Source organism: Cucurbita moschata, unplaced genomic scaffold (assembly GCF_002738365.1).
Source record: "Cucurbita moschata cultivar Rifu unplaced genomic scaffold, Cmos_1.0 Cmo_Scf00009, whole genome shotgun sequence".
In the NCBI taxonomy this organism is placed as follows: Eukaryota; Viridiplantae; Streptophyta; class Magnoliopsida; order Cucurbitales; family Cucurbitaceae; genus Cucurbita; species Cucurbita moschata.
In genome coordinates, this window is record NW_019268525.1 from 2,975,265 (window position 1) to 3,000,985 (window position 25,721).

General features: G+C 36.0%; 4 protein-coding genes across 9 annotated transcripts; 2 read left to right on the forward strand and 2 right to left on the reverse strand.

The window, feature by feature from the left end:
• Positions 1-29: 29 nt before the first annotated feature.
• On the forward strand, positions 30-4,971 carry LOC111447585 (probable E3 ubiquitin-protein ligase ZFP1). Of its 6 annotated transcripts, none has more exons than XM_023086826.1 (8): positions 30-222; positions 446-538; positions 976-1,127; positions 1,854-2,711; positions 3,132-3,520; positions 3,650-3,748; positions 4,192-4,383; positions 4,473-4,971. In XM_023086826.1, the coding sequence occupies exons 4-8, from the start codon at positions 1,889-1,891 to the stop codon at positions 4,617-4,619; spliced, it is 1,650 nt and encodes a 549-aa protein (XP_022942594.1). In that variant the 5' UTR covers positions 30-222; positions 446-538; positions 976-1,127; positions 1,854-1,888; the 3' UTR covers positions 4,620-4,971. The 6 variants fall into 6 exon arrangements, with proteins under 6 accessions (XP_022942594.1, XP_022942598.1, XP_022942596.1 ...); XM_023086830.1 differs by having other exon boundaries at positions 979-1,127; XM_023086829.1 differs by lacking the exon at positions 30-222 and adding an exon at positions 257-351.
• Positions 4,972-5,703: 732 nt separating this feature from the next.
• On the reverse strand, positions 5,704-13,353 carry LOC111446895. Its single transcript, XM_023085815.1, has 9 exons — positions 12,799-13,353; positions 11,946-12,062; positions 10,593-10,675; positions 9,825-10,261; positions 9,138-9,316; positions 7,674-7,759; positions 7,176-7,309; positions 6,317-6,619; positions 5,704-5,894 (listed from the first exon to the last, which is right to left on the reverse strand). The coding sequence occupies exons 1-9, from the start codon at positions 13,138-13,140 to the stop codon at positions 5,713-5,715; spliced, it is 1,863 nt and encodes a 620-aa protein (XP_022941583.1). The 5' UTR covers positions 13,141-13,353; the 3' UTR covers positions 5,704-5,712.
• Positions 13,354-15,581: 2,228 nt separating this feature from the next.
• LOC111447335 (homogentisate 1,2-dioxygenase) lies at positions 15,582-19,121 on the forward strand. The gene is made up of 9 exons (XM_023086444.1): positions 15,582-16,008; positions 16,096-16,326; positions 16,686-16,765; positions 17,107-17,274; positions 17,425-17,600; positions 17,793-17,862; positions 17,988-18,142; positions 18,337-18,420; positions 18,747-19,121. The coding sequence occupies exons 1-9, from the start codon at positions 15,797-15,799 to the stop codon at positions 18,987-18,989; spliced, it is 1,419 nt and encodes a 472-aa protein (XP_022942212.1). The 5' UTR covers positions 15,582-15,796; the 3' UTR covers positions 18,990-19,121.
• A 1,284-nt stretch (positions 19,122-20,405) lies between these two features.
• Positions 20,406-23,071, reverse strand: LOC111447337. Its single transcript, XM_023086447.1, has 6 exons — positions 22,703-23,071; positions 21,818-22,614; positions 21,619-21,714; positions 21,078-21,226; positions 20,783-20,984; positions 20,406-20,675 (listed from the first exon to the last, which is right to left on the reverse strand). The coding sequence occupies exons 2-6, from the start codon at positions 22,412-22,414 to the stop codon at positions 20,502-20,504; spliced, it is 1,218 nt and encodes a 405-aa protein (XP_022942215.1). The 5' UTR covers positions 22,415-22,614; positions 22,703-23,071; the 3' UTR covers positions 20,406-20,501.
• Between the last annotated feature and the right edge of the window lie 2,650 nt (positions 23,072-25,721).

Sequence of the window (25,721 nt, forward strand, 5' to 3'; positions counted from 1 at the left end):
AAAAAAAAAAAAAAAAAAAAAAAAAAAAAAAAAAAAAAAAAAAAAAAAAAAAAAAAGAGGAAAAAAAAAAGTGTTCGTTATTATGTATGCACAGAAATTAGAGAAGGAGCGATGAAAAGAAAAAAGGATTGATCGCTCTCTCTCTCTCTTCTTTCTCTCTCTATATCTCTCCCAAGAACCAAAAAAGTGAGGAAAAAAAAAAAAAAATCATTCTTGGCTTCGGTCAGTACCCTTTCCGTTCCCTTTCGTACTTAAATTTATCATCCTGATTTTGATTTTAAACGATACCTGCAATTTCTTGTCTCGATTGTTCGCTAATTTTGAGCTTTAGGGTTCTTTTCCATCGTTAATGTAATGGATTTTGTTGATTTTTGAGTCTTTGATTACAACCCTTTTTTTAGTGCGATTCTGGTAACGGAATTTGTTCTTTTGTTTGGTTTTTCAGGCATCGTTGATAATTTTTCTGGGTATTTCGCTGCTTGTAATCGTCTTTGAAGTTTAGACGCGTTTGATCGCGAAATTTGTTCATGACTCCAAGGTACTTGATTTTGGTTTGAGAGCGCGCTTTCTTCTTTTTTCTCCAGATTTTCTTGGGAATTGGGGTTTTGTTGTTGGATTGGTGGGAGTCGTTGAAGATTAGCCAAGAAATGCAAGGAATTTTGCGATCTATTTTCTTTTGGTTTCTTTTTTCAAATACGATATGGTTATAAACTGAGGCAGTATTTTGGAGTTTTTTGAGAAGAGAAAAAATGGTTTTGTTAGCACATGTTAATCGCTAGAGTACTGCATGGCTATTGATTTAGCAGTGAATAGATTGAAGTTTCTTGAATTGATTTTTGACGAGTTTTTCTTACCGGCCTTGATAACTTGAAGCTAGATTTTTCAACATGGGCTGCAGTTTCTGGTTGTGATATTGCTATCATTTGAGGTGTTTCTGTTAAAATTCTTTGTATCTTTTGTGCTTTTGATTGCTAGAAGTTTCCCATATATGGTGGTTTATATTTGCATGGATGATGGGATTCTGGATGTTTGCGCTGGGGTTGGAATGGCATGCAACGTTTTCTATATAAAAGAGGGAGGTTAATAGAAGAGAGCTCAGATTTACTGAACATAATACCTTCACCGAACATAATAATACCTTCTGATCATTTATATTTCTGGATCACGATCACTAACACGTTTCGGTTTTATGACCTCACTTAGAGATCCTAGAATGCTTGTCTGTTGAGGGGAACGTCTATGCTATTAGATTCTCTGCAGGAGTTTGAATAGGCGGACTAAGTTTATAAGCATATGCTTAGTTGGTTACCTGAGTATTTAATCTCCAAGATTATTTCTGGATTATGTGGGCGGTGGCTACTCGGTAGACATTGTTTGACTTGGTGGGTACATCTTTCAGTTATGGTTTTAATTTAGGCCTTGAGGGTTTAGTAAGAGGAGGGTTTTCTTTTTTCTTCTTTTTTACTGTCATTTGCTGTTTGGTGTTCCATTCCAGATTATGATTTTCTTTCTACCATCTTGTTCTCCTCTTCTACCAAAAAGATGCTATCCATAAGTTCTTTTTGCTGTTTTTTTTCTTTTTGAATCCTTTTTTTGGTTGAACTGTTGTGCATGTTTTTGGAATTTCACATGCAAATAATAGATGTTCTTGGCTGATTATCCCTGAATGTCTGCTGTGATTTTGCTACAATTTTCCATCTCATTCTCCTTTAGTTTTTTACCAGTAGGCGTGCTTGCCTCCATCACTTATGTTATTTCTTTTATGAACTAATGACTTTTACAGCAGACAGTTTTTAAGATATTTCTTCCGACAAGCTTTTCTTTAATATTGTTTTTTTTTCTTCGATGAGCAGGTAGATTTTGTATATCATTTAATTTTGAAATCAATATGAGGCAGAGGTTACCGCGCACTAGTCAGATGGTTGATATGGAAATGGATCGACAAGGACAGAATTATCTTCATGCTGAGCCCTCCATCATTCTGCCAGGCACATCTAACTTCCCTCAGCGTAGTATACCTGCAATGGTTACAGCTTCAGGGAATGCAGCAAATCCTGAGGCTCATTATCTTCCCGATCCTTACGAAGGTCCTATGTTACATGGTTTAAATCAGTACAGTGGTGTTCAACATCATCATAGTATAGGTTTAAGTACTGCAGCTCCTGGAAACTATTATTACTCTTATGTTACTCCGCCATCTAGTAATGGGTTGTTACCTGCACCTCTAAATCATAATGTAACCGACCAGCTGCCATCTGCTAGCAATTATGGGGTCCTTCAAACTTCTTCTGATGGCTATGGTAGGAGGGCATATTTTGTGGATGAAGTAAGTGATCCACACAAGAGAAAGATTACAGAAGGGATTCCTGGGAATGTTCAACACTTGAATGGTCTGGCCAGCTCTAGTTCTTCAGTGCATTTGTCGAATTCAAGGCATCCCGAAGAGGTTGCTATGGTTGAAGCATCATCTTTTCCCCCACCTCAGAGTAGATGGAATGGACCTCGGAATAGTGTTAGAGCTGGATCAAGTGGACCTAGGCGCGACTCTCTTCTACCACTTGACCATAATCATACAACTCTTGGAAATAATAGGGGTCAACACCTTCAGCCTGCAAATTCTACTTTCTGGTTGGACCAACACTTGCAGGCTAATTGTGGCAATAGAAACGCTTCATCTTGGAATCAACCCTCTACTGCACCTTTCATGCAAGGTATCTTTTCCTATATTAATATTTGTCATGTTCTGTTGGACAGAATCTTTTTGCAGAATGCTGTTAGTTGAGTGTACTGTCTTTTTGTGGCCATTAGTAGAACATGGGTATTTTTTTAGTAACGAGATGAATTTGGGATCCATCACAAATCCTAAAGAGTTCATTATTCAAACAGTTTTTCTCTAGTAAAACGATGTGATGTTTTAACACCAAGAGTATTTTTCTTAACACCATTCCCAAACAACACCTTAATCTCTAATGGTCATTAATTTTAGGGATCATCTATCATACAAGTTACATATCATGTGTTAATGTAGCTGCTTTTGATTGTGCAAATAATTGTTAAGTAACATATATATATATACAATACTGAATTGTTAAAATTTCTCTTATGTAAGCCTGCTGTTATGTATTCGACAGGAACTAATACAAATGGAGGTTTGTTAGAAACCATGAATTTGGGTGTGTACGGATATCATGAAACGGCGGGAAACAGGAATTCTAGAAATGTTCAACATCCTTCCTTAAACCATGGCCAACATATTCACAATCACCCATCTACAGTCGTGCAAAGAATTAGAGGCCAAAATTTCCAGTACTACCCCCAAGTGACGGCAGCTTCATACGGATTTCCTTTGAATTCTTCATATGGCACCATGAATCCTCATAGTCTGGACATAGGTCGTAGGCAACAAGGGCCAGTTGCACCTACTAGTCATGGGCTGCACCGGCTTCCACGAGTGAATGTTGCTGCTGACACTACAAATAGACATCATAACCTTCCTCAGTTGAGATTCTTGCAGGCTGATGTAATGTCTTTTTCCCCATATACCAATTTCTTCTTTCTCATAGTTTGTCCTTTTGTTGGTAATCATGCTATCATATGCTTTTCTTTAATTAGAAGTAGCTCTTATAAATGAGCAAACTGGTTTTTGCAGGAAGTTGCATTACTGGAAATTCCCGACTTATATGAAGTGGGGAATTCTGTTGACCATCACAGGGACATGCGATTGGATATAGAGGACATGTCTTATGAGGTAAGCTATTAATTGTAAGTTTGGTCCATGAGCTAGAATGTTAGTCCATGAGCTAGAATGTTATATTTTTTTTAAAATTATAAAATTTGTGCATGTAGTAGAGATAAAAATTACATGAGTGAAACGTAACGAAGTTGTTATTTAAATAATTGAACCTGTTCAAGCTAGAAGTTCTTGTTTTAACATAACTAGGAACCAAGAGGCGCCTTACCTCGCCCTTGGTGTAGGCGAGTTCCTTGAAAACGCTTAACCTTGTTTTGCTTCTACCTTATATTTGTTAAAGAAGGCTATTTTACTGTGCCCCACATTTATATCTTCATGTTATCTAGCTATGACTTGATTTGACTTAATATGGAGACGGCATGGATTCAATCAATTACAAGGTACATGACAAATCACTGTCTATTGGTGGTTTTAACATGAAAGAGGGTTTGTTTATGCAGGAACTTCTCGCTTTAGGGGAGCGAATTGGGAACGTCAGCACTGGGTTAACAGAGGAAATCATTAAAGCCCAATTGAAGACGAGGAGCTTTGTATCATCTGTAACAATTGTTAATCTGGAGGAGGATGAGGAGGATGAGGAGGAAGAGGGTTCGAGTTCGGATCAGGACGCCGATTACTGTATCATTTGCCAGGTAAAAGCTAATGCACCTTAGAGCCTGTTTACTACATTTTTGGTTCTGAGTCATTTGAAGTTGGCTAAGTAGTAACATTGGTTCTACAGGATCACTATCAGAACCATGAGAAAATTGGAACACTCGATTGTGGACACGAGTACCATGCAAGTTGCTTAAAGAAGTGGCTGATTGTCAAGAATGTCTGTCCCATCTGCAAATCAGAAGCATTGGTGACGGTTAGAAAGGAACGATGACGATCGAGCGTTCCTCTCACAAATCATCTATCTATCTATCAATGCAGTTAGCTGATGTTTTGTTGACTTTTGTATATGTACTTGCATATAAATATATATATATATATATATATATATATGACTTAAAAAGTAACTGTCCAGCTCATTTTATTTGTTGGCTTCCAGAATATGGATCCTGTTGTATTTATAAAAACATTGTACAGACTTGTTTCTTTATCATCTTCTGTGCTGTACTTTTCATATTTAAAGCACATTGCTCAATTATGTACACCCCATGAATTTGCAAGATTTATGATCTTTGCAGGATATAATGTGATGCTCACATTTGTAAATGGGACAGCTTCAGATTGAATTTGTTGCTACTCAAGTAATACAATTGTATATTCTTCCATTACTTTCCATGGACTTCAGATTCTTCAATCTGTGTTCTTGGATTTGATTTTGTTTTGGTTTCTTGAATTCTTGTCTCTGCTTTCGATGTTTTAGAATTTTTTTGTTTTGCATTTTTAAGTTAGAAATGGTTAGGTATCAATTTGAGCATAGATATTAGGATTTTAAGATCGAACATTCTTGTTTTTCCTACCACTACCACTAGAAAGAACAATGACGGTACTTCCTAACAAAGAGACGTACATGACGAACATGATCATCCTATAAAATTCAAATAGACATACATGAGACAAGATAAGATAAGATTTCAAAGAGACAAGATTTCAAAGAGACGTACATGAAACAAGATAAGATTTGAATAAGGTTGCAAGATCAATTTCTCCGACCTCTACCTCCACCAAAAAAATCAACAAAACTTGATCACTCTTTTCCGGTGGAGTGATTTTATTAAAAAAAAAAAAATCAATAAAACTTGATCATCCTTTTCCAGAAATCCCATACAAGAGAATCATAAGTTAGGAAGTCATTCAACTCAAACTTTTGTCGATGTCAAAATCCCAACTAACTCGATGAAAACCATTCCTCCAATGGATGTGTATATACTAATCTCCAATGGGGAAACTCAATTGGCAAAAGAAGAATTAAAGTAAAAATTATTGTGCACAAAGAGATATGTAAATAATGAAGATTTGAAGAAGGAAAACTATTGACTATATAATTTAGAATGGAGTTGAAACGAATTGTTCGTGTGCTTCTTTAAAAACAATATCAATTGCTTATCGTTTTGCTTATCTAAAAGGCTGTAAACCTCTACCACATATTTGTGGTTGCTACCATACATATGACATGCGCATGCTGCTTTGTAAGTCAAAAGCTCCAAAGTACCTGTTGCATTTACCAAAGAACAAAATTATTGAAAAGAAAGCAATCTTCATTCATAACAAACCTAATTCTTAGGATGTAATGAGTACATGTTTGAATACTTTTCTTTTTTGTTTTGGGTTAGAGTTACACATGTAAAGGAGTTTTGAATTTTTAAATTTTTGGTCGTGGTATATGGGTTGAGTCTACCTCTAACATCTTAGTCGAGAATATATATTTTTACCAATTGAACAAGGTAGCCCTTCTAAGCATCTACATGATACTAAAACTATAAAGACCCAAATGAACTATACAGGTGTGAAGGGTAAGTACCATTGAAATAACACTAATTTAACCCAAACCTTAACACTAAATCATTTAAACCAAACAGCAACATAAGAACTGAAAATATCATAGAAATGGAAGTTTAAAAACTTTGCACGTACCGTCTGAAGTTTCTGATGTAATATTACAGCAGAAATGGTGCGTCAGCCACCATCGACAACGCAATCTCCATGCGTTTCTCAAGTTCTTTTCAGTAAACAACTTAAGGTTACAGTTAATATTCAAAGAGGACCTCAGCTTATGTCCACCACTCCCAATTGAACATGCTGCTGATACTCTATCCTCTTCAATTTGAGAAAGTTTTAGAAAACACATAGCCAACTCTCTCCATGTATCATATTCTGCACATGTACCATCTAAATGCAAAGCTATCATTTCCAAAAGAGATTCGAGACTGTAATTTCCTGCATTTCCAATAAAAAATTGAATTGAATAAAAAACAAAGTTCCAAGACAGGTTTTCAAGAAATTACATCACAGGCAAGCTGATTATCTCCATCACACCACATACAATACAACAATCACGCTAATGTGAAAGCATTATCATCTTTTCATGAAATAATTCACGTTGTTATTCATACTGTAAAAATGTAAATTCAGTCACGGTGAGGACTAAAAATTTGAGAACTCTAAAGGAGTTTTATTTCCAAGAAGTTAGGCAACCACAATGGTAAATTGTTGCGTTCATGTTATGACAAGCATTCCATAGATAACTGGCTGGGGTGAAGAAGAAAAAATAGAAAAGTATTGACCTCCAGGTAATGAAACCAGAATACACTATTCTATAAGATAGCTTTTCATGGTCAGAACTATTATATATTATAAACAAGCATTAGAGACTACACACCGTATCTATGTGTGAGGAATTCAACCACAAATTATCATCTCAGAATCTCAAATTTGTAACTCTCCTTGAGGTCTAATAGTTCATATAGAAGACTGTTCTCAGCAGTTAACATACCGTTTCTATGCATGTGAACAAGTTTCCCCAGTGAATGACAACATGTTGGATCCTTCTTCAATATCTTCTCGTAACAAGTCGAAAGCAAGAGAACGTTACTATGATCAAAATGTTCCACAAGTGCAGCCCTCAATCTGCAGAATTTCTAAATCAATATTTATTTAAAGGTAAGACGCCTTCAAACCTATGTTATAAGTGATTTGACGGATTACACTCAGTTCTTATGTTTCTTTGTGTGTGTGTGTGTGTAATTTTCATAGAGAAACAGGCTTCCATTTTAATGAGTCAACATGGAGGCAACAGAAAATAAAGAAACGAGCCCCAACTCTTGATAATTAAACACAGGATAATTATAAATAGATTAGAGGATACGTGACCATTTACTATTTTGATCCCATCTAAAAAGTTCCCAATCTCTTTAACATATGATTTCTGAAATAATCAATTTCAAACACTAAATGCAAAATAGAGAACAAGGCTTTGAGCAAGTTTTAGTACCTGAAGGGAAGTGTTGCATTGGAGTCGCGACATATATTTTCCATTTCATCGAGTGCTTTGTCAACTCGACCACCAATCAACAACAACTGAAATTTGTACATCAAAGAGAGAGATGAGCATACAGAAGAAATTGATTTTGTGAATGATCATCCTAGCAAATTTCATGCATGACAATCAAAAGAAGAATTTCCTTCCCCAGAAGAACTTCAGAGACAAGAGAGCAGATGCTTTTCTGAGATAACGGGGAGGGTTCTTTGGCAGGTTGCTTTTTTGGCTATGCTGTGAAACATTTGGTTTGAGATAACCAAGAGAAATTTTAAGGGGCTTGGTAGCAGTTCGGATTTAGGCTGACTTAAATGCTTTCACATATCTACAACTAGAGAGTTATGTAATTGTCCTTTGTTTCATTTTTAAGGACAAGAGATCTTATAACAATTTTCTTCTGCTTTTGGTCTACTTGTTTGTTCCTTATGTAACCGGCTTCCTTCTTTGTCTTGCCTATTCATCTTAATGTTAGTTTGGTTAAAGAAGAAAATGGAAACGAGAAGTTCGGGGATTGAGCGTCTAAGAAAGAGGAATAAGGCACTCTTAGCAAACGTGTGCCCAGAACATTTTCAGGTCCAAACAAATTGGGGCACAATATTCTCCAGCGTAAGAGGGGCAACAAATGAGATCCATGAAGGCTCTAGAAGTCTTTGGGGGTTAGTTGCCAAAGTAAAAAAGAGATTCTATTGCAGGGCTTTTGAAAGTACACTACCCTGTTCGAGATTGGAGGCTGCCTCTTTAGGTTGTTTTGTTGGTTGCAGCTTCCTGAATCAAAGTTCAGTTTCTTATCCAAAACTAGAGACACTTGATTGTAGTAAATTGAAAGCTAATCTTAGAAGATGGAAGCAAAAACAGTTTATGAGAAGACCTTATGGTGGTTAGATCAACCACGCCAATGTCCCTTTTCCGAGTTTCAAAGTGACAACAGTACAAACAGGTAACATTTCTTTTTTATAATTAAGGTGAATTAAAGAGCCATTCATGCTTGCCTTCGAATTTTGTGATGCACGTTGGATTCTCCACATATACTTCTTCTTTTTTTTTTTTTTTTTTTTAAATTGAGGTGGAGAATAAAATAGTAAAGTGGATATTGGAATAGAGAAGTGGGCAATCAAACGGGCATTCTTATTAAGAGTTCCTCCCATTTCCAAGCAAATGCAACATTAAGTAGTTATAAAAATAACATAATCATGCAAAGAAATTAGTCAGCCATCTATCCATAAAATTTTCAAGTAATGGATGAATTTAAAAGAAGCCGCTAAGCTTAAGGGGGATATTGCGATGTGAATGTAATTAGTTTTCATGTTAGACTTGTTTGAAAAGTTAGTGTCGGTTTCCAGTGATAACCTATAAGATACCAAATATTATCAAAGAATCACCTAAACTGAATACAATTTTGACAACTTAGGTTTGCCTTACCTGTATAAAAGGAAGTAAGGCAACCAATATTGGTGGATTTGAGTTGAGTGCAAGTTCTAGATGCTTCACTGCGTCCTTATAATAGTCATTCAGAAACTCGCCGCATAAACTAAGGGCATTCTCCCAATTCTCAACGGAAGATGGCAAATGTAGAGGCAACAACAGTGGATCCAAACCCTCTGTGGCAACAAAAAAAGGTATTAATTTTTTTTTAGTAAACTTGTAATCGTGAATTCATCAACTGACATTTTCATAACATTATAAATGAATTTAAAAAAATAGAGAATAGATATCAACTTAGGGCTAAAAAAATTATAAGGTACAGAAGATCACATTTGTAAATGATGGCTTTCTTCTGTAGCCATATTAATGATCACAGATCAGAATAATAATCAGGTCATTGATACTCAACTTACATGCCAGTCCCTCATAGTTATATGACAAATCGAAGTATAGAATATGTGTGTACGCGTGCATAGATATAAACAAAAAACAAAAATATGAGCAATATTACTAAACAGAAGCAACAAAGAATAAAAATATTCAAACACTTTCACATGTTGGTAACCTAGATAGATAAATGAATGGATAGGGCAAAAGTTTTCTACAGAATAAGGAATCCAATTATGAGAAGCATGAAAAATAGAGAAGGTTTAAGATCACATAATAACATAATTTTAAACTTACCAAGAGCAGAAAAAATGGAAACACAGTGCTGATAACTTCCATTATCTGAGAAAGAGGCTTCGTTTTCATCTTTTTCTACAGAACTCGCATAAAAATCTAGTGGCTCAAACTTTTGGGGATCATTTTCCACTTTTATTTTATGATCATCCTCAAAAGAAGCTCCTGTGTGACCCTCACTATCAACATGAATTAATTTATGATCCATGACGGAAGTCTCTGAATGACTCTGATATGAAGCACCATCTCCACGAGAGTTGCTGACAGAACACCCATCTGAGTTTAGAATCATCCTATCTGATCGAATTGGGGAGTGATACTGGAGAGAGTCCCTCCACTGAATCTCTTCTGGAAGTGTAGAGAACCACAGCTGCCGAAATGTCAATCCTATAATCATATTTGACATTGGATCATTCACAGATTCATGCTCTTGCATCAGGCTGACATAAGAAAAATAGCATAATTAGTTGGATTAAAGCCTTTCATTTCTGGTTATTCCTTAACATCCAACAATACGTTCTTATATAAGCCAACTCTGGATAATTTGTATAGTATAAAATGTAAGTGGGTTCTTTTTGCATTTTAAATATTCATAAACTCATAAAATTGGAAACACCGTCCAAGTGGACAAATGATATGGCTAATAACTAATAAGATTTCAATATCTGCTTTGGTTAAACGTTTCAACCAAATAAGGTTTTTAAAAAATACAGCAAAACTTGCATGCATGCCACATGTACACAACTTATATGGCCAGTCTGAATACCATACCATAAAGCAGCCTGATGTGCATCCTCCGTGCTTCCTTCTTCAAGGCAGAAAAGAATGAATTCCACATGGACCATAAATCTGTCCTGCAAACCTTGGAAATTTAGGATTAAGCATGCAGATAGTTGGGAAAAACACGTCTTCTCTAAATGAAGCATGCATAAGATAGACCAATTTCTCGTCAGCTATCCTCTCAAGGACGGGACCAAGGTTCATTACCAAAAATAATCCCAGTATTTCTCTCATTTTCACGTGTTCTGTGTCAGAAGAATTTAGCAGACCATTTTATTATCTTCTTTTTAGTTTGTACAACTCATTCACTATGAAGCTCTGAAAAATCTTTATGGGATGTTTCACTTTCCAGGGGCCATTTCCTAAATGTGAAAGCTACTCTAACGTTGATTCTTGGGAGATGTCCGTTTGAAGAAATAAGTTGAAGTTCTAATGGAGTAACATAGTATGTGCACTCTATTGGAGAGTTAGGTTGAATTCCAATCCTTTGTTCTCTTTCTTGTTTAAATGAAAAGAATTTTCTGTGCTGCTTTAATATAGTTGCAATCGGAAAGTCATTAGAGTGGAAGTAGTCTTCATTATGTGGTAAGGGTTTCAAGTTCTTTCTTAACGACTTATTAACGTTATTCTACATTCAGGAACAAACCAAGAGCCAAAATATAATTGAGATGGAACTTCAATTTTATTAAACAAAGTGTACAAGATATCCGTCATAACAACTTTTTATAAGTCAATATTCAAGACAGATGAATTTAAGCCATTAACTTTAGGTGAATTCCCAAGGTTATGTGTGGAAGTTGTATAGTTTTATTGTATGGTAGATTCAAGGTATGTGCCTCTAATAAACATGATTTTTTGTTTCCCTCCCTGGCTGTAGGTCAATTTATAACTCGGAAAAACACAAATCAATCTCTCCTCTTAAAAGAAATGAAGATGCTGATGACGATAGATAAAATAAATAAATCAATTGTCAGGACTCCATAGGATGATATGAGACCACAGGTCCAACAACAATCGAAGGATCAAAGAGATACGATATATCTTCAACTAGTCGAAAACAAAAATATCCATGTTGTAAAGCAAAGAAATTTAAGAAAAATCCCTCGATTTCATAACTTATAGACCTCCCTCTTTCTTAAATTTATCATTCTCCCTACTTCATTCAAATTTCAAGCATATTGGATGCCATAAATTATTAAACTACTTTAACAACAGAGATTAAATGCAATTTTCATTATTCATGGTTATACATATAATCTTGCCAACAATTGGAGAAAAAGGATAAATCATCGTGGAATATGCAATGTTCCCTTTAAGGCAAGTAAGAATTTCTATAGCCCATACCTCAACGGGCCAACGCTTCATTGATCCAATCTTCCTCATCCAATTGTCATAAATGTGTTTGATCCTATTTGGTCTCATACGATCACCTTCTATATGCTTAAGAAGCTCCATTGAAACCTAAAACAATTTTAGTCATACTCAGCAAATGTCATGCTAGAGGAATCTAATTTGGTACATCAATGCAAGAGTCTATGAATTGAATCAAATCCGAGTGGTTGTGACACCACCAAGACCCCACACAACACACAAATGATATGTAAAAGGTACATGCAAAATAACCAAAATGATAATAGCTCAACTGATTAATGCATACGTCCTCAACCAAGAGGTCAACAGTTCAAATCCCTCGACTAACAAGTTGAAGTAAAAAAACAAATGTACATGCACAAAACACTTAATTCAATAATGCATACTACAGCAATTTACTTCATAAAACAGATATGATCCAGTAAAGAAAGAAATAACATAGAACTGAAAAGGTACTGGATGAACAACATAAAGAGTCCGTATAAAGCAAATCCACCACCAAAAGATGAATATTTAAATATCCCCTACATAACCCCTCCCCCTAGCATTATACAGTTATCTCTGTTTCTAATCTAAGACATACACAAAAGTATTTTACAGAGTAAGGTAACCAAGTTCCAATGTTGAGCTACATGAGGCTCATGCCAATCTCCATCAACAAGAAAGTTGGTCTGTTCTTAATATCACAAAGGGTGCAAGAACCACATATATGATAGATTATAATTCCTTCACCTCCCTTTCCATTTGAAATATACATAGTTAATGAAATTGTATGCAAATCAATAGAATTAATATAGATATCAACAAATAAGCGTGTATATATTACCGAATACTTCAAACGATTCCTAATAGGAGATCTATCCCGCAAAGTCCCTTTCAGTAACATGCTCAATACACCACTTGCTTCCACCCAGTTTTGCTGCATCATAAGTTTGCGCAAGACATTGCGCAATGTAGTTCGATTTTCTGCCCTCAACATCTTCGGTCCAATCCCCAGAACAAACGATGGCTTTGTCAAAGCCAATGTGATCTTTTTCATTGCCGCTGCTCGCCGGCCATCATTACTACCGTCAGCTGCTGTATCAGGCTTTCTTTTCCGACCAGTGGATCTTTCAGAACCATATTCAGCTTCCATCACAAGCGTATCCCCCACTAATTCTGGTTCCATTCTTCCAAAAATCCGCCTCAGTTGTTCTTGCAATAGCAAAGGTATTACGTACTAGAGGTCAGCTTTGAAAACGGAGCTCAAGAGTTGAACTGACCGGTCGGTTTAAGGTTCGGTTAGGGCAGGGAGCCGTGTCGGAGCGGCAAGCAGCGGAGAGCCAGTAGCGGCGGCGGTGGTCTGTAAAATCGTGAAGGTAAAGAGTTAGGCGGGCAAGGTGAAGGCGGAACCAATTATTTTGTTTTATTATTATTATTATTTAAAAAAAAAATCGATTCTATATTTTTTTTTGTTTAATCAAAATCTAAACTAAATCTTAAATATGTCAAAAAAAAAAAAATCAAGCGCGAAATTAAAAATAAAGATAAAAAGCTTATCGAATATAAATTAAAGTTCCATAACTTATTAAATATAGTTTAAATTGAAAAACTAAATAAATATTAAATTTATAATTTAACTATGTAAATATTTTAATTTTTTACGTATTTTATAAAAATAATGTAATTTTTATACTCCATAAAAAGCTTATTTAAATTTTTTAAATAATATGTAATTTTCGTAATACAGCTATCTCAACGGTGAAATTTTGGTGGAATATGTAGATTTCAATGATATTTAAAAAAAACGGATTTTTTATTATGGCTAAAATGGAAATAAATATTTTACTCGGTGAGACTAAGCCTTTATAAACAAGTTTCCCGTCCTTATAAGGAAAGTTGTTCTATCTAATTCTGATATAATTTGTAACAACCTAACCGATTTTGATATCATTAGTAACAACTCAAGCTCGTATATACAATTTGTAACAATATAACCAATTTTGATATCATTCGTAACAACCCAAACTCATACTATCAGATATTGTTCGTTTTTGCCTGTTATGTATCGTAGTCAACCTCACCGTTGTCTGTCAGGGAAAATTATCTACACTTTTATAAGGTGATATGAACTAAGAGACATCAATCATACAATATGGTTCAACGAAGATGTGAAGAAAATATCGTTGAAATTATCAAAATATATTTCAATTCATGCCACTCGAAGAAAAATGAAGTTTAATGTTATAAATTTTGGGTGATTAATTTAGAGTTACTGTATTTCAGTACATTAAGGATGAATGTTACCACTCTTAGAATGTCTTTAATAGTTTCATTTTAAGGTTATATAAAGCCATGTATGTTGTATTTGTAAGAAGACTTGTAAAAATATAGTAAAAGAGCATTTGTGCTCTCTCTAGCCAATTGGTAAGTTTCTTTGCAATTCTATGTAGGTTAGGTTGCATATAGAATCATTCAAGCTCGACATGATCAATCTTGCTTGTGGAGTAATTCGAATCTCAATCAAGTGTTCTTGTCTTTAGATATTTGATCAACAAGAATCATTCAAGCTAGACATGATCGATCTTTCTTATGGAACGATTCGAATCTCAAACAATGTTCTTGTCATGAGATATTCGATCAACAAGGTAATCCAAATCTTACTCCCCTTGTAGTGATTTCCATTCCATGTCATATGGAATGCTTCTTTCACTTCTTGAAAATCTCACATTATTATTAAAATATATATATATATATATATATATATATATATATATAAATAATGTATAATACGATAAAAAAAAAATAGTCACCTTAAATACAAATGATTTGACCTCAGAAACTAAATAACTCTATCGAAGTTGAAACAAGCACGATTAGTATAAAAAAGAATGATTCTCGAACTGGGTATGAGTGACTCAATCGCATGTGCTTGATTGAATATACATCCACGAAATTGCAAAATCTATTATGAGACTCCAGTTTCGGTTGATAGTCTTGTTAGCTCTGTCACCGATCCTTTAGCAACCCGACTAAAAATAATGCAGTGACACAACTTGTATAGTAGGAGATTTTTCTAAATCGAACATGTCGATGTTTAATTTATGAATACATAGTGGGACGTTTAGGGTTCAAAATGGACTTTGGGGTCAAAGTGTAGACCAAAGATGCTTGCGGATTTAGCATTTAAATACATAATTAAGGATCAAATAAAATTAAAATTAAAATTTGATGGATTAAAATCTAATTGGTCTCGTTTTAATAACTTCATGAGTTCCGTGACGCACTTTAATATATAATTACAATTTTGCCCATGTCAACCTTTTGAAATAATTTAAAATTTATCGTTTTTCTTAAAAAAATAATTAATTGAAAACAAATAATTTGACAATTATTAATAATAAAAATGAAATCTTGCAAATTATAAAGGATAAAAACGTCAATTTGATTCAGATTTTAATATTAAAAATAATTAAAAAATTAAAAGATATTTAAAGATAAATTTAATATATATATATATATATATATATATATATATATATATATTATGAAATGATTAATTAGGTATTAAAGTAATAAAGAATTTAAAAGCGTGGAACTGAAAAAAGATCCAAATGGGTTGTTTTTACCATATAAATGCAATTTCAAGTTCATCTCTATCTTTTAACATGGTGAGCTTGAGCTTCTTGAACACGTCATGACGTGATTTCGATCGTGAATCTAGTTGCGTGGGGGAATCACCGATCATTGGAACTGCCGCGTGTTCTCCGGTGCCGTTTTCCGGTTTCAATAGTCTCCACAATCGATCATCATCTTCATCTGCTTTTTATTCTTCTTCATTTTCAATGGCTGCTCAATCGGTCGGCGAAATGGACGGCGGAAATTTCCCTTCCGACCTCGCCTACCAGTCCGGCTTCAACAATCATTTCTCGTCGGAGGCGATTCCCGGTGCTCTTCCTCAATTGCAAAACAGTCCTCTGATATGCCCTTACGGCCTCTATGCCGAGCAGATCTCTGGCACTTCCTTCACATCGCCTCGCAAAGTCAACATGTGCAGGTATTCTTTTGTCTTCTCGTGTTCTCGGTGTGGTTTTTCTGGTTTAGGTGTCTTTGTTGTGTACGCATTTCGGTTTTTGGTGCGCAGTTGGCTGTATCGGATTAAGCCGTCGGTCACGCATGAACCGTTTAGGCCTCGTTTGCCTAAAAACGAGAAGTTGATCAGTGAATTTAATGCGTCAAATTGTTCATCGACTCCGACTCAGCTAAGGTGGAGACCGGCGGAGGTTCCTGATTCACCGCTGGATTTCGTTGATGGTCTGTACACTGTTTGTGGAGCCGGCAGTTCGTTTCTTCGGCATGGTTTTGCTATTCACATGTAAGTATGTAATCAGTATTCCTTCTACGGTTTCTTAGATTTGAATCTTTTTCTAACAATCAGTAAATTTTTTATGGGAAGGTATTATTTGTCGGATTTATCGGTGGGATATTTTGTCAGAGAAGAAAATATGATCTCTTAAGTTCGACTCTCTTTTTCCCACCATGGGGGTCGTTCGTTACCAACACGAAACAGTACAAATTTTAAACATCGTGTTTACGAGTATTGATCCCCCCCAATAAATAATATTCTCGATACCTTTTTCTGGGATTTGGTGGGGAAGAAAGCAATAAAGATACCCTTTCACACTGGTCATTGGTTGAATGCTATGACTGAAACAGTATTGATCATTTGTATAGGTACACAGCCAATAAGTCAATGGAGAACTGTGCGTTCTGTAATGCTGACGGCGACTTCTTGATAGTCCCTCAGAGTGGAAGTGAGTTATTGTTGGTAGTTACTTTCATTGAAAATTATGAACGTAGTGGGCTTCAATCTGAGTATTTTTATTCGGAAAATCTAGTTAGTTTTAGATTCATTGCTCGACATCTTGTGCGATCTGTAAAGCTGATTCCTTATAGTGAAAGAGATGTAAAGCTGATTCCAATTCTAAGTTTTCAACTTTTGGCTACATACATAATCCTCAACTGTCTTTGCATTATCTTGTCATTGAGTTATGGAAGTCTCTGCTGTATATTGAATCTGAAGGAAACTATATTCCTGTCTTAAAAGTTCTAAGGAAACAGGATCAAACTCTTATAGAATATTCTTATTCCATAGGGCTGTGGATTATTACCGAGTGTGGAAGACTGGAAGTTTCTCCTGGTGAAATAGTGGTTTTACCTCAAGGTTTTCGCTTTGTTGTTTATCTGCCTGATGGTCCATCACGTGGCTACGTAGCTGAGATTTTTGGCAGTCATTTTCAGCTTCCTGATCTCGGACCAATAGGTATCTAACCTCTTATTATCTTCTCGACAGCCATTTATTTAGGTTTTGACCACATTCTTTTCCTTTTTTTCCCCAACATTGGGAAATGGTTTTCTGAGTTTTGCATTTTCAACTAATGTAATATTGAGGGCTAAGTTCATTGACATGTAGGTGCTAATGGTCTTGCTGCACCAAGGGATTTTCTTGCCCCTGTAGCCTGGTTTGAAAATCTTTCTCGTCCCGGTTACACAATTGTGCAAAAATATGGTGGGGAATTTTTTACTGCAATACAGGACTTTTCTCCCTTTAATGTAGTTGCCTGGCATGGTAATTATGTTCCCTATAAGGTGGGTGTTGCGTATGCCATTGAGTATAGCTTAACTTTGGTTTCTTTTTGTGGAATTAAAAATAAGTTTGTCTATACTTTCTTTCAGGCTTTTTGCTGTTTTATGTCTTATTATAGACTAATGTTTCTTATCTTTGCACGTGTGTGCCAATTCCACCTCAATATAACTGAAAGTTGATCCTTCTCCTTGCAGTACGATCTTAGTAAGTTCTGCCCTTACAATACTGTGTTATTTGATCACAGTGATCCATCAATAAATACAGGTACATACATATAATGCACTAATTTATTTCGCTTTAAATATACTGCTTTAAAATCCTTGACATTTCATTGAATTTCAAGTGTTTTATTCGCCTATCTGAATTATCATGTTGCTGCCCTGTTGTAGTATTAACGGCACCAACTGATAAACCCGGAGTAGCGTTACTCGACTTTGTCATTTTCCCCCCAAGATGGCTCGTCTCTGAACACACATTCCGCCCCCCATATTACCATCGCAACTGCATGAGTGAATTCATGGGTCTCATATATGGAGGCTACGAGGTAATTTTCATCGTCTCGCTTTAGATAAAGAGACTGAATGAACCAAAATATTTATGGGAAGGAAGCGAAGTTGCATCTTTTATTATTACTCTACTTGCCTTATAAGGTCGCAAAAGCCTCTTTTTGCCTGTTACCTTAATTCCAGTAATGTATTTTTTTCCCTAGATCTTTAGAATTTCTGATTCATCTTTCAGGCAAAAGCTGATGGGTTCCTTCCTGGGGGTGCCAGCCTTCATAATTGCATGACTCCCCATGGCCCTGATACTAAAACATACGAGGTATGCGTTGCTTCTTTTAAGTTCCATTATTCATTTAATTTCCGCCACATTCAAACTTTCTTCTTCACAAGATTCTCTGGTGGCATTTCGTAGTTGTAAGGTATTTAATTCTAGAGAAGTAGTCATTGTGGCATGACCGGATTCCCTCTAAAACCTCTAAGCCCTTTATAGATTACATGATCCTTATTGCCCACTATGTCAACTCATGGAAGTTTACTTGGAAAGCTACAAATGGATCTTCTCATTCTTCCAACAGTGTATACTTTTAGTTTAAACCATTCCTTTTATGATTCGACGAAAAGTCAGTAAGCATTCTCTTGATTTAGGCCACTATTGCTCGAGGAAACGAGGCTGGACCTTATCGAATCACCGACACAATGGCATTTATGTTTGAATCAAGTCTGATCCCTCGCGTATGCTCTTGGGCTCTGGAGTCTCCATGCATGGATCATGACTACTACCAATGCTGGATAGGATTGAAATCTCATTTCACAAGTGAAGGAACAACTAGAGACATGGATCCACAGAAGGTAAAAACTGATGTTGAAAATGGAAGACAGACTGTGTAGATATAATATTGGATGAACATCATGGATTTCATGAAAAAGTTTCCATCCAAAGTGTACATATAAGAATAAAATTATGAATCTTATAAAAAATAATAATAAATTACGACAAAATGATGAATCTTCTTGCTGTAACTTCTTTACTCTGGTAATGCCTACATTTGTTAATCTTTCAATAGTAAATATTTGATCTGACCTTAGCTCAAGGGAGGTCCCCCCTTGCGCCTTGATTCCGTGCCTCTTCCCTTGCCCCCGATCTTTAGTATCATCAAATGATTCTTTATGGTCAGAAAATCTACTACCCATATGAGTTTTTTTTTTGTTTTTCCTTTTGTGAAGTCCTCTTTGAAGATATGGAGAAGGCTGATGGGTTAGAAGTCTACTTATGTTTGATAGAACTATTGCACAGATTTCTTTTCCAAGGTGTGGTTATTCTCTGTGTTCTGTTAAAAAAACATTATGGAAACTAAAAAGAATATGATTTTATGCAAATTCGTTGATTATTTGAATTTTTTTTTGTCATTTTCATCCAAAAGTGTTAATTTTTACTTTTGAAAAAATCGTTCAAAAGAATATCTTCTTTGCTTTTAATGAATTATAAAACGTAAACAAAATTCAAAATTGAATAAAAATGAGGGTTTTTCACATTAGTTTGTGTTTAAATTAGTAGGTGAAATTGTAGCAATTGTTTAGTCTGGTTTAAATTGATGAGTTTTAGGGGTAAGAATTGAAAATTTTCCTAATGTATTTTGTACTTAAAACTATTCGAAATTTAAACCACGTAGACAGAGATTATCCTTCAATTTTGATTGAAATTATCTCATTATTTACTAATGCCAATTCATCATTGTCAAAAGAAAAGAATACAATAACAACCTTATCGTTCATTAAATAGTGATAGGAAGATGATCGGGATGATTGAAGAATATAGATCTTTCCATACTCATCAAAGATGCAACATACCATCGTTTCGTCATTTTTTTGATATCTGCAAGTGTTCGGCTAGATAGCACACTCCTTGACTATTCTCACGAGACAACTGTTTGACCCTATCACATTTCTAGTTGAACATACGATTGTCTCATCATTTTTTTATTTCTACAAGTGTTTGGCTAAATAGCATATACCTTGACTATTATCACGAGACAACTATCTGACCCTACTACATTTCTAGTTGAACATACGATTGACTCGTCGTTTTTTGATATCTGCAAGTATTTGGCTAGATAGCATACACCTTAATTATTCTCACAAGACAATTATCCGACCCTAATACATTTCTACGTGTTTTATAACTCATCACGTTATGCTTAAGATGATGTTTACAAATTTCTCTCCCTAGCATATATTCAATTTACTACTTGTTTTTTAAGCCTTTGCATGCTTGCTGATTTAGCTAAAACATAAAGTATATCTGAGTAAGGAAAGAAACTTGAACATACCATTCTTATGATCTCAAACATATGGACTACTCTGCAAAAAGGTTCCAAAAGCAACAGGTACAAACTGTGGTGTTTATAATTTCAGATTAAGATCAACACTTCCATCTTCAATATTGAATCTGCCCGAAGTTTTGGGGGATGCCTGGCCACTTTGTGCCATTTCTGGAGGGAAAAAGCGGTAGTATGGCTGAAGTCGATTGGACCAACTCGGTTTTGGATGGGGATAAGTTGGGATCTCCACGCTTCCCTTCAACAAATCGACGAAAACAGCAAAAATTATCAGAATGCAGAAGGAAACACGACCTCGGTGCACTAACAACTCGAAATGGATATCATTTTTGCTGTTTTTCTTACTCGACGAGGTAGTGATATGAGATCTGCAAACTCATGGTTACTATCCACAGCATGAGCTGAAAGGTGCTTGAGTTTTGAGCTTTGGCATATCCATGTAGTTGTTGGAGTGGCTAGTGTGAGTAAATCTCCTCTAAAAGTATTTCCTTTCAACTTTTTCCTTGAATTTGGTTCCGAGGATGAAGACGAACAAGATGGACCTTCTCTGAATAGTAAGAGACAGACGATTTAGACTCACTTAAAACACATTTGATAATTGAAAGTGTTGAAAGGAAAACAAGATGAACATATGACAAACCCGATAAACGGATAACTATAGAAGCCAACGTTACTACAAGAAGCGGATTCATCTGATCTCATAGGAGCAGCCATAGGAGGTCTGCTGTTGAAAGTAGGGCTTGCAGGGATGTCCATAGACAAGGCATATGGTCTCTTCATGCCGAACATCTACAACCACACATGAATATATTCACTAAAGATCATAGCATTCGCTTGTTCGGTTTTTTGATTTTGAACATATCGGAAATTCAATATGACCCAAACCTATAGCTTTTATGTTCAACTCGTGACTGTTCGTTACCATATTTTAAGTTAGTCTTCGACTCATCGTGTCTTTTATGACGAGTCCATGCATTCTCATTTGAAATGCAAAAGGTATCTGCTAGCCTAACATGCACTATTCAAAGATAAGTGAACTACAGAAGCTAAAATTTCCACAGTTCAATCAGGAGGGACTAGTTGAAGACTAAAATCTACAGAATTTTATCCCAATAGCAAAGCTTCTTACAAGTTGTTAGTGCTATGGCATTGACATGTTTAAGTTGAATGAACCTTAGTACCTCTGGCCACACTGCAGTGTAGTTGCCACAATAGCTTTGGTTTGAAGGGGGCTCTGTAAGAAAGTTTAGCAGGGACGATGACGACGACACATCCACCTGTACATTTCATATAAATATCCTTCATATAATGGTTTTTGAAGTCCTACTTTATATTTAAATGGAAATCTGGAAGACAAACAAACCAAAAGTGGATAATTACCCCTGCAGAGGAAGATAGCTGATGTAGCTGTTCTTTTTGCACCAATCCTTGGGAAGGCCAATCAATGTTGGCTTCATTGGTCAAAACGAAATTCGATCGAAATCCAAAGTTGAAATCGGAGATACAATTATCCTTTTGAAGATTGAATTCTAGGGGATTCCATGTTTTAGGGACCTCTCCTTGTCCAAGTACAGGCATATCCGTCGTCTCGAAACCACCATTATTCAACTGGATCAGTGCAGTACTACTGTTCATGCTTGTATCATCAATATTGATACTAGGCAAAGGTGACTTGAAAACAAAATTGGATGGAGATAGAGAGGCAAGTGGAACAGAACAGGAAGATTGCTTTATGGGGTGCAAATTTGGAGCTGATACAGATAGCTTAGAGGAGATCTTGGCAGGTGATAAAGAAGATGAGGGTGAAAAAATTGCAGTAGCATTTTTCTTTTGCTGTTCTTCTAGCCTGATCTTTTCAAGTTGTGCAACACCTAGCCCTCTTTGAGGAGCTCTCCTTTGTTTTGACTTCCTATTGGAACCAAACCCTAAACTACCATCACCACCACCATTATCATGAGTTTGATATTCTTGTGCCATTCTTGCAATCTTCCATCTAATCTTTATCTACTCACAAAATATCACTCCATAAAATTTGACACAAACACAAACCCTAAATTCAGACATGGATATAGACCGTAACTTTTTTTGACATTTCAGTAGAGCTCAAAATCACTGGCGTATTTCATATATCTCAATCGCTCTGTTCTAATGCACTTCCATTCACGTTTTGAAAATCACTTCAGAAATCCACAACTCCTTTAATCCATCGGAGAGCAATGCAAATGAAAATCCAAATGAAGTAAGATAACAATCTGAATAACTTACCCGGCTGTTCAACGCAAGAGATCGAATGAGGAAGAATTTTCGGATTTTTCTCGATCCAGTTGCTTCTTGTCTGTGAGGAAATCAAACTCGAAAAATGTGGAAGGGCTCCATAACATGTTTCCAGGAAAGTTAAATCGGGCAAATCTAAAAGCGCCATAAATAGTAGTGCTCTTTGCGATCTTTTTTGCCGCCCGAATCCTCGGTCTAACTCATCCACTTCCTTCCTAGACCCTGAAAATTCTCACTCTGTTCTTCCCTCTCTCTCTCAAATTATAGTTACAATTCTCTTAATTTAAAGAAATGATCAATTATCACTTCATTTTACTTCTCAACATTCCTCTTGTTCTTCATGGTTTGAAGGATGAACGTTCTTTTAGTTCAAATAAAGAGTGAGATTATGAACACTTCAGATATCTTCCGGTAAAAAACATTGTATATTTAATTTAATAACAAAGACACTGTTTTATTTTTTTTATTTTTTGTTTCATATAATAAATATATTTATAATTTTTATAAGAGAATAAAATAATTAAAATTCGCAAAAAATTAATTTACCAAATTTATATTATTATTTTTTAACTCAACAAATTGCAGTTTCCAATTCCAATGCGCGCGCGCGCCTCTTCTTCATCACTCCGCCATTAGAGGGGGCGATCCTTCATCTTCCGGAGATGAAACCGCGGCTTCGTTTTGATTCAGCTGTCAGCTCCGAAATCATGTACTTCGATGGAGCCATGCTTCTTCTCTCTTTTCCTTTTCTTTCTATTTCTACTCCTTCTCGCCTCCGGTGCTGGACGCTGTTTGTTGCTTGTCCTCTGGTAAGCTCCTGTTCTATTTTAAGATTATTTTGTCTTTTATCTCTCTGTTTTTTTTTGTTGCATTTTGTGAAATTCAATCGAGGAAGAATCATCATCCGGTTTAATGATGAGGATGAGGGAGAAGTATTTGTTTGCGGTTGTTGTGATTTTGTCTTAAGAGTTTGTATTGATTGTCTTATTTGTCCAGTAGAGCATATAATCTATTTGTTGGAATGTCTGGAAGAGAAGGAATATGAGCCTCTAATTTATACACTCAGCAATTTCCATTTTGAGTAGCATTCTGGTTGAATACGGATGAGTCCAGCAAATTGTTTTTGGACAATATTCTAGCAACGCAAGGTGAAACATGTTACAAGCAATGGATAACAGTTTAGCTTTCTCTTTAATTTGTTATCTTTTGAAGATAAGAATGAAGAGTATAGAAATAGTTTTCATCATTCTTTCTAGTGGTAGCCTTCCCATAAACTTGGGGTAGAAATAACGAAACAAGAAAGCTGTGAAAGCAGAATGGAAATGTCAAGAAGTCAGTTTGGCTTCGTACTCTATATATTAAGAGCCAGTTCTGATTGAATTCATCTCTAGTTCTTCATGTTCCTAGAATGGCCATAAACTTCAGTGATCCAAAATTGATAGCCATCTGGGAGGGTCAGGTGTGTGGTAAGTGTAAACGAACCTTTGGTCACCTCAGAGATAAGATAACACGGAATCGTTCCACCTGATGAGAATACCCCACGAGGAGCCACTAGCAGCATCCATGGATGTCTAGCTAATATGCTCCACTCCAAAGAGATTTGGTTCTCCATCTATCGGTGGTATGCAACTTAGTCTCTTGAAGAATAACCAAAGTGGGGTTTAATCTGAGGAGAAAAGTTTTGATTAAAGTCCTTTTTAGCTATCTCCAACGCCTCCGCCATTCCAAGAAATAACGATCGTAAAATGGGGTTGCCACCCTTCGAGAGCTTAGATGACGATTGGCCATAGTTCACATTGGTAACGGGGCCTGCAAGCTCTCTAACCATCTTCTTCTGCTTTTGTACTATTTTGGTTCTCTTATTGGAGGTTGTTTAGGCATAATGCACAAATGATACTCCTGTAACCAAGGAACAATAACATGCATGGCCTCAGCAGGTGAAATGGGTCAGGGGGCTGTAGCTCCTCTTCTAATTCAGGCTCGGGGTCGAGAAAGAGGGTGCCAACCTCGGTATTTGCTAATTGAATTTGTTCATTAGAGGAAGGGAGAGGAGTTTTTTAGGCTACCATACCAAGGATGGTGGAGTAGAAGAGAGAGGGAGAGTGCTAGAGACAAAAATCATCATCTATTTTTGTGGTTAATGGTCACCGCTAAATTTTCAGGTGAAGGGCGAAAGGCGAGAGATCGGGTAATTTATGTTGAGCATGGATGGTGGTGATGGCAAGTGGGGTTGGATTTGGACAAGCAACTGAGGCAAAGGGGAAGAAATGGGCTTCATAGTTTTAGGAGGTTAGCCTAGCTTTTATGTACTAGTCTCGGGCCTTTTTGGGAGACGTGGGATTTTTGGTCCATGAGGGGGACGAGCTTTGATAGGAGGGGACAAAAGAGTTATCATTGCTTAGGGAGGGTGGGTCAGCTATTAGGTACACCGATGGTGGCTGTACAGTAGAAATGTCAGGTAAAGGAAGACAAAAAAGGACAGTGGTGTCGGCGATAGACACGATGGATTGGGGGATAGAGACTTGTTAGCAATGGGGTTGCATTTCTGAAGGAGACGAACCGGGAATACTCCAGCGACGGCCCTTTTCCATGAACCCTTTTAAAACAAACCCACCAAGTAATTTGAAATGACAAAAAAGGATCAATCTGAACCATTAGTGGCAACGTAGATGAGGACGAAATAGCAACTTTTGATGGGATAAATTCCGATTTGTTTTCCATAGTCTTGAAGTCTTTTTAGACAAAGCCTCTACAAGCTTCTTTCGTATATCTAGGGGATTGGGCCGTTTGTTTTACGTTTTGGGATGGTAAAAGGAAAGGGAAGTGGGAAGAGTTTTGTGAACCATGTTTGGAGAAGGATTTTAAAACTTTGCATGGGAAGCAGTCTTTTCTCAGATATAAAAAATCCTATGTAAAAGATGGGTTTTTAAAACTCATCCTTTGTTTCCTTTTGTTTTTTTTTTTTTTTTTTTTTTTTTTTTTTTTTTTTTTTTTTTTTTTTTTTTTTTTT

Bases quoted from the DNA above. Each gene is read 5' to 3' on its own strand.
- LOC111447585 (XM_023086826.1), top strand. From the start codon at position 1,889: ATGAGGCAGAGGTTACCGCGCACTAGTCAGATGGTTGATATGGAAATG. The intron at 2,712-3,131 runs GTATCTTTTCCT...TGTATTCGACAG, and splicing joins TACTGCACCTTTCATGCAAG to GAACTAATACAAATGGAGGT. The intron at 3,521-3,649 runs GTAATGTCTTTT...TGGTTTTTGCAG, and splicing joins TGAGATTCTTGCAGGCTGAT to GAAGTTGCATTACTGGAAAT.
- LOC111447337 (XM_023086447.1), bottom strand. From the start codon at position 22,414: ATGGCACAAGAATATCAAACTCATGATAATGGTGGTGGTGATGGTAGT. The intron at 21,715-21,817 runs GTAATTATCCAC...TGAAATGTACAG, and splicing joins AGCTATCTTCCTCTGCAGGG to GTGGATGTGTCGTCGTCATC. The intron at 20,985-21,077 runs GTTTGTCATATG...CTTACTATTCAG, and splicing joins TATAGTTATCCGTTTATCGG to AGAAGGTCCATCTTGTTCGT.
- LOC111447335 (XM_023086444.1), top strand. From the start codon at position 15,797: ATGGCTGCTCAATCGGTCGGCGAAATGGACGGCGGAAATTTCCCTTCC. The intron at 16,327-16,685 runs GTAAGTATGTAA...TCATTTGTATAG, and splicing joins CATGGTTTTGCTATTCACAT to GTACACAGCCAATAAGTCAA. The intron at 18,421-18,746 runs GTATGCGTTGCT...CTCTTGATTTAG, and splicing joins CTGATACTAAAACATACGAG to GCCACTATTGCTCGAGGAAA.
- LOC111446895 (XM_023085815.1), bottom strand. From the start codon at position 13,140: ATGGAACCAGAATTAGTGGGGGATACGCTTGTGATGGAAGCTGAATAT. The intron at 10,262-10,592 runs GTATGGTATTCA...TTCTTATGTCAG, and splicing joins GCACATCAGGCTGCTTTATG to CCTGATGCAAGAGCATGAAT. The intron at 7,760-9,137 runs GTAAGGCAAACC...TACAAATTTCAG, and splicing joins CCTTACTTCCTTTTATACAG to TTGTTGTTGATTGGTGGTCG.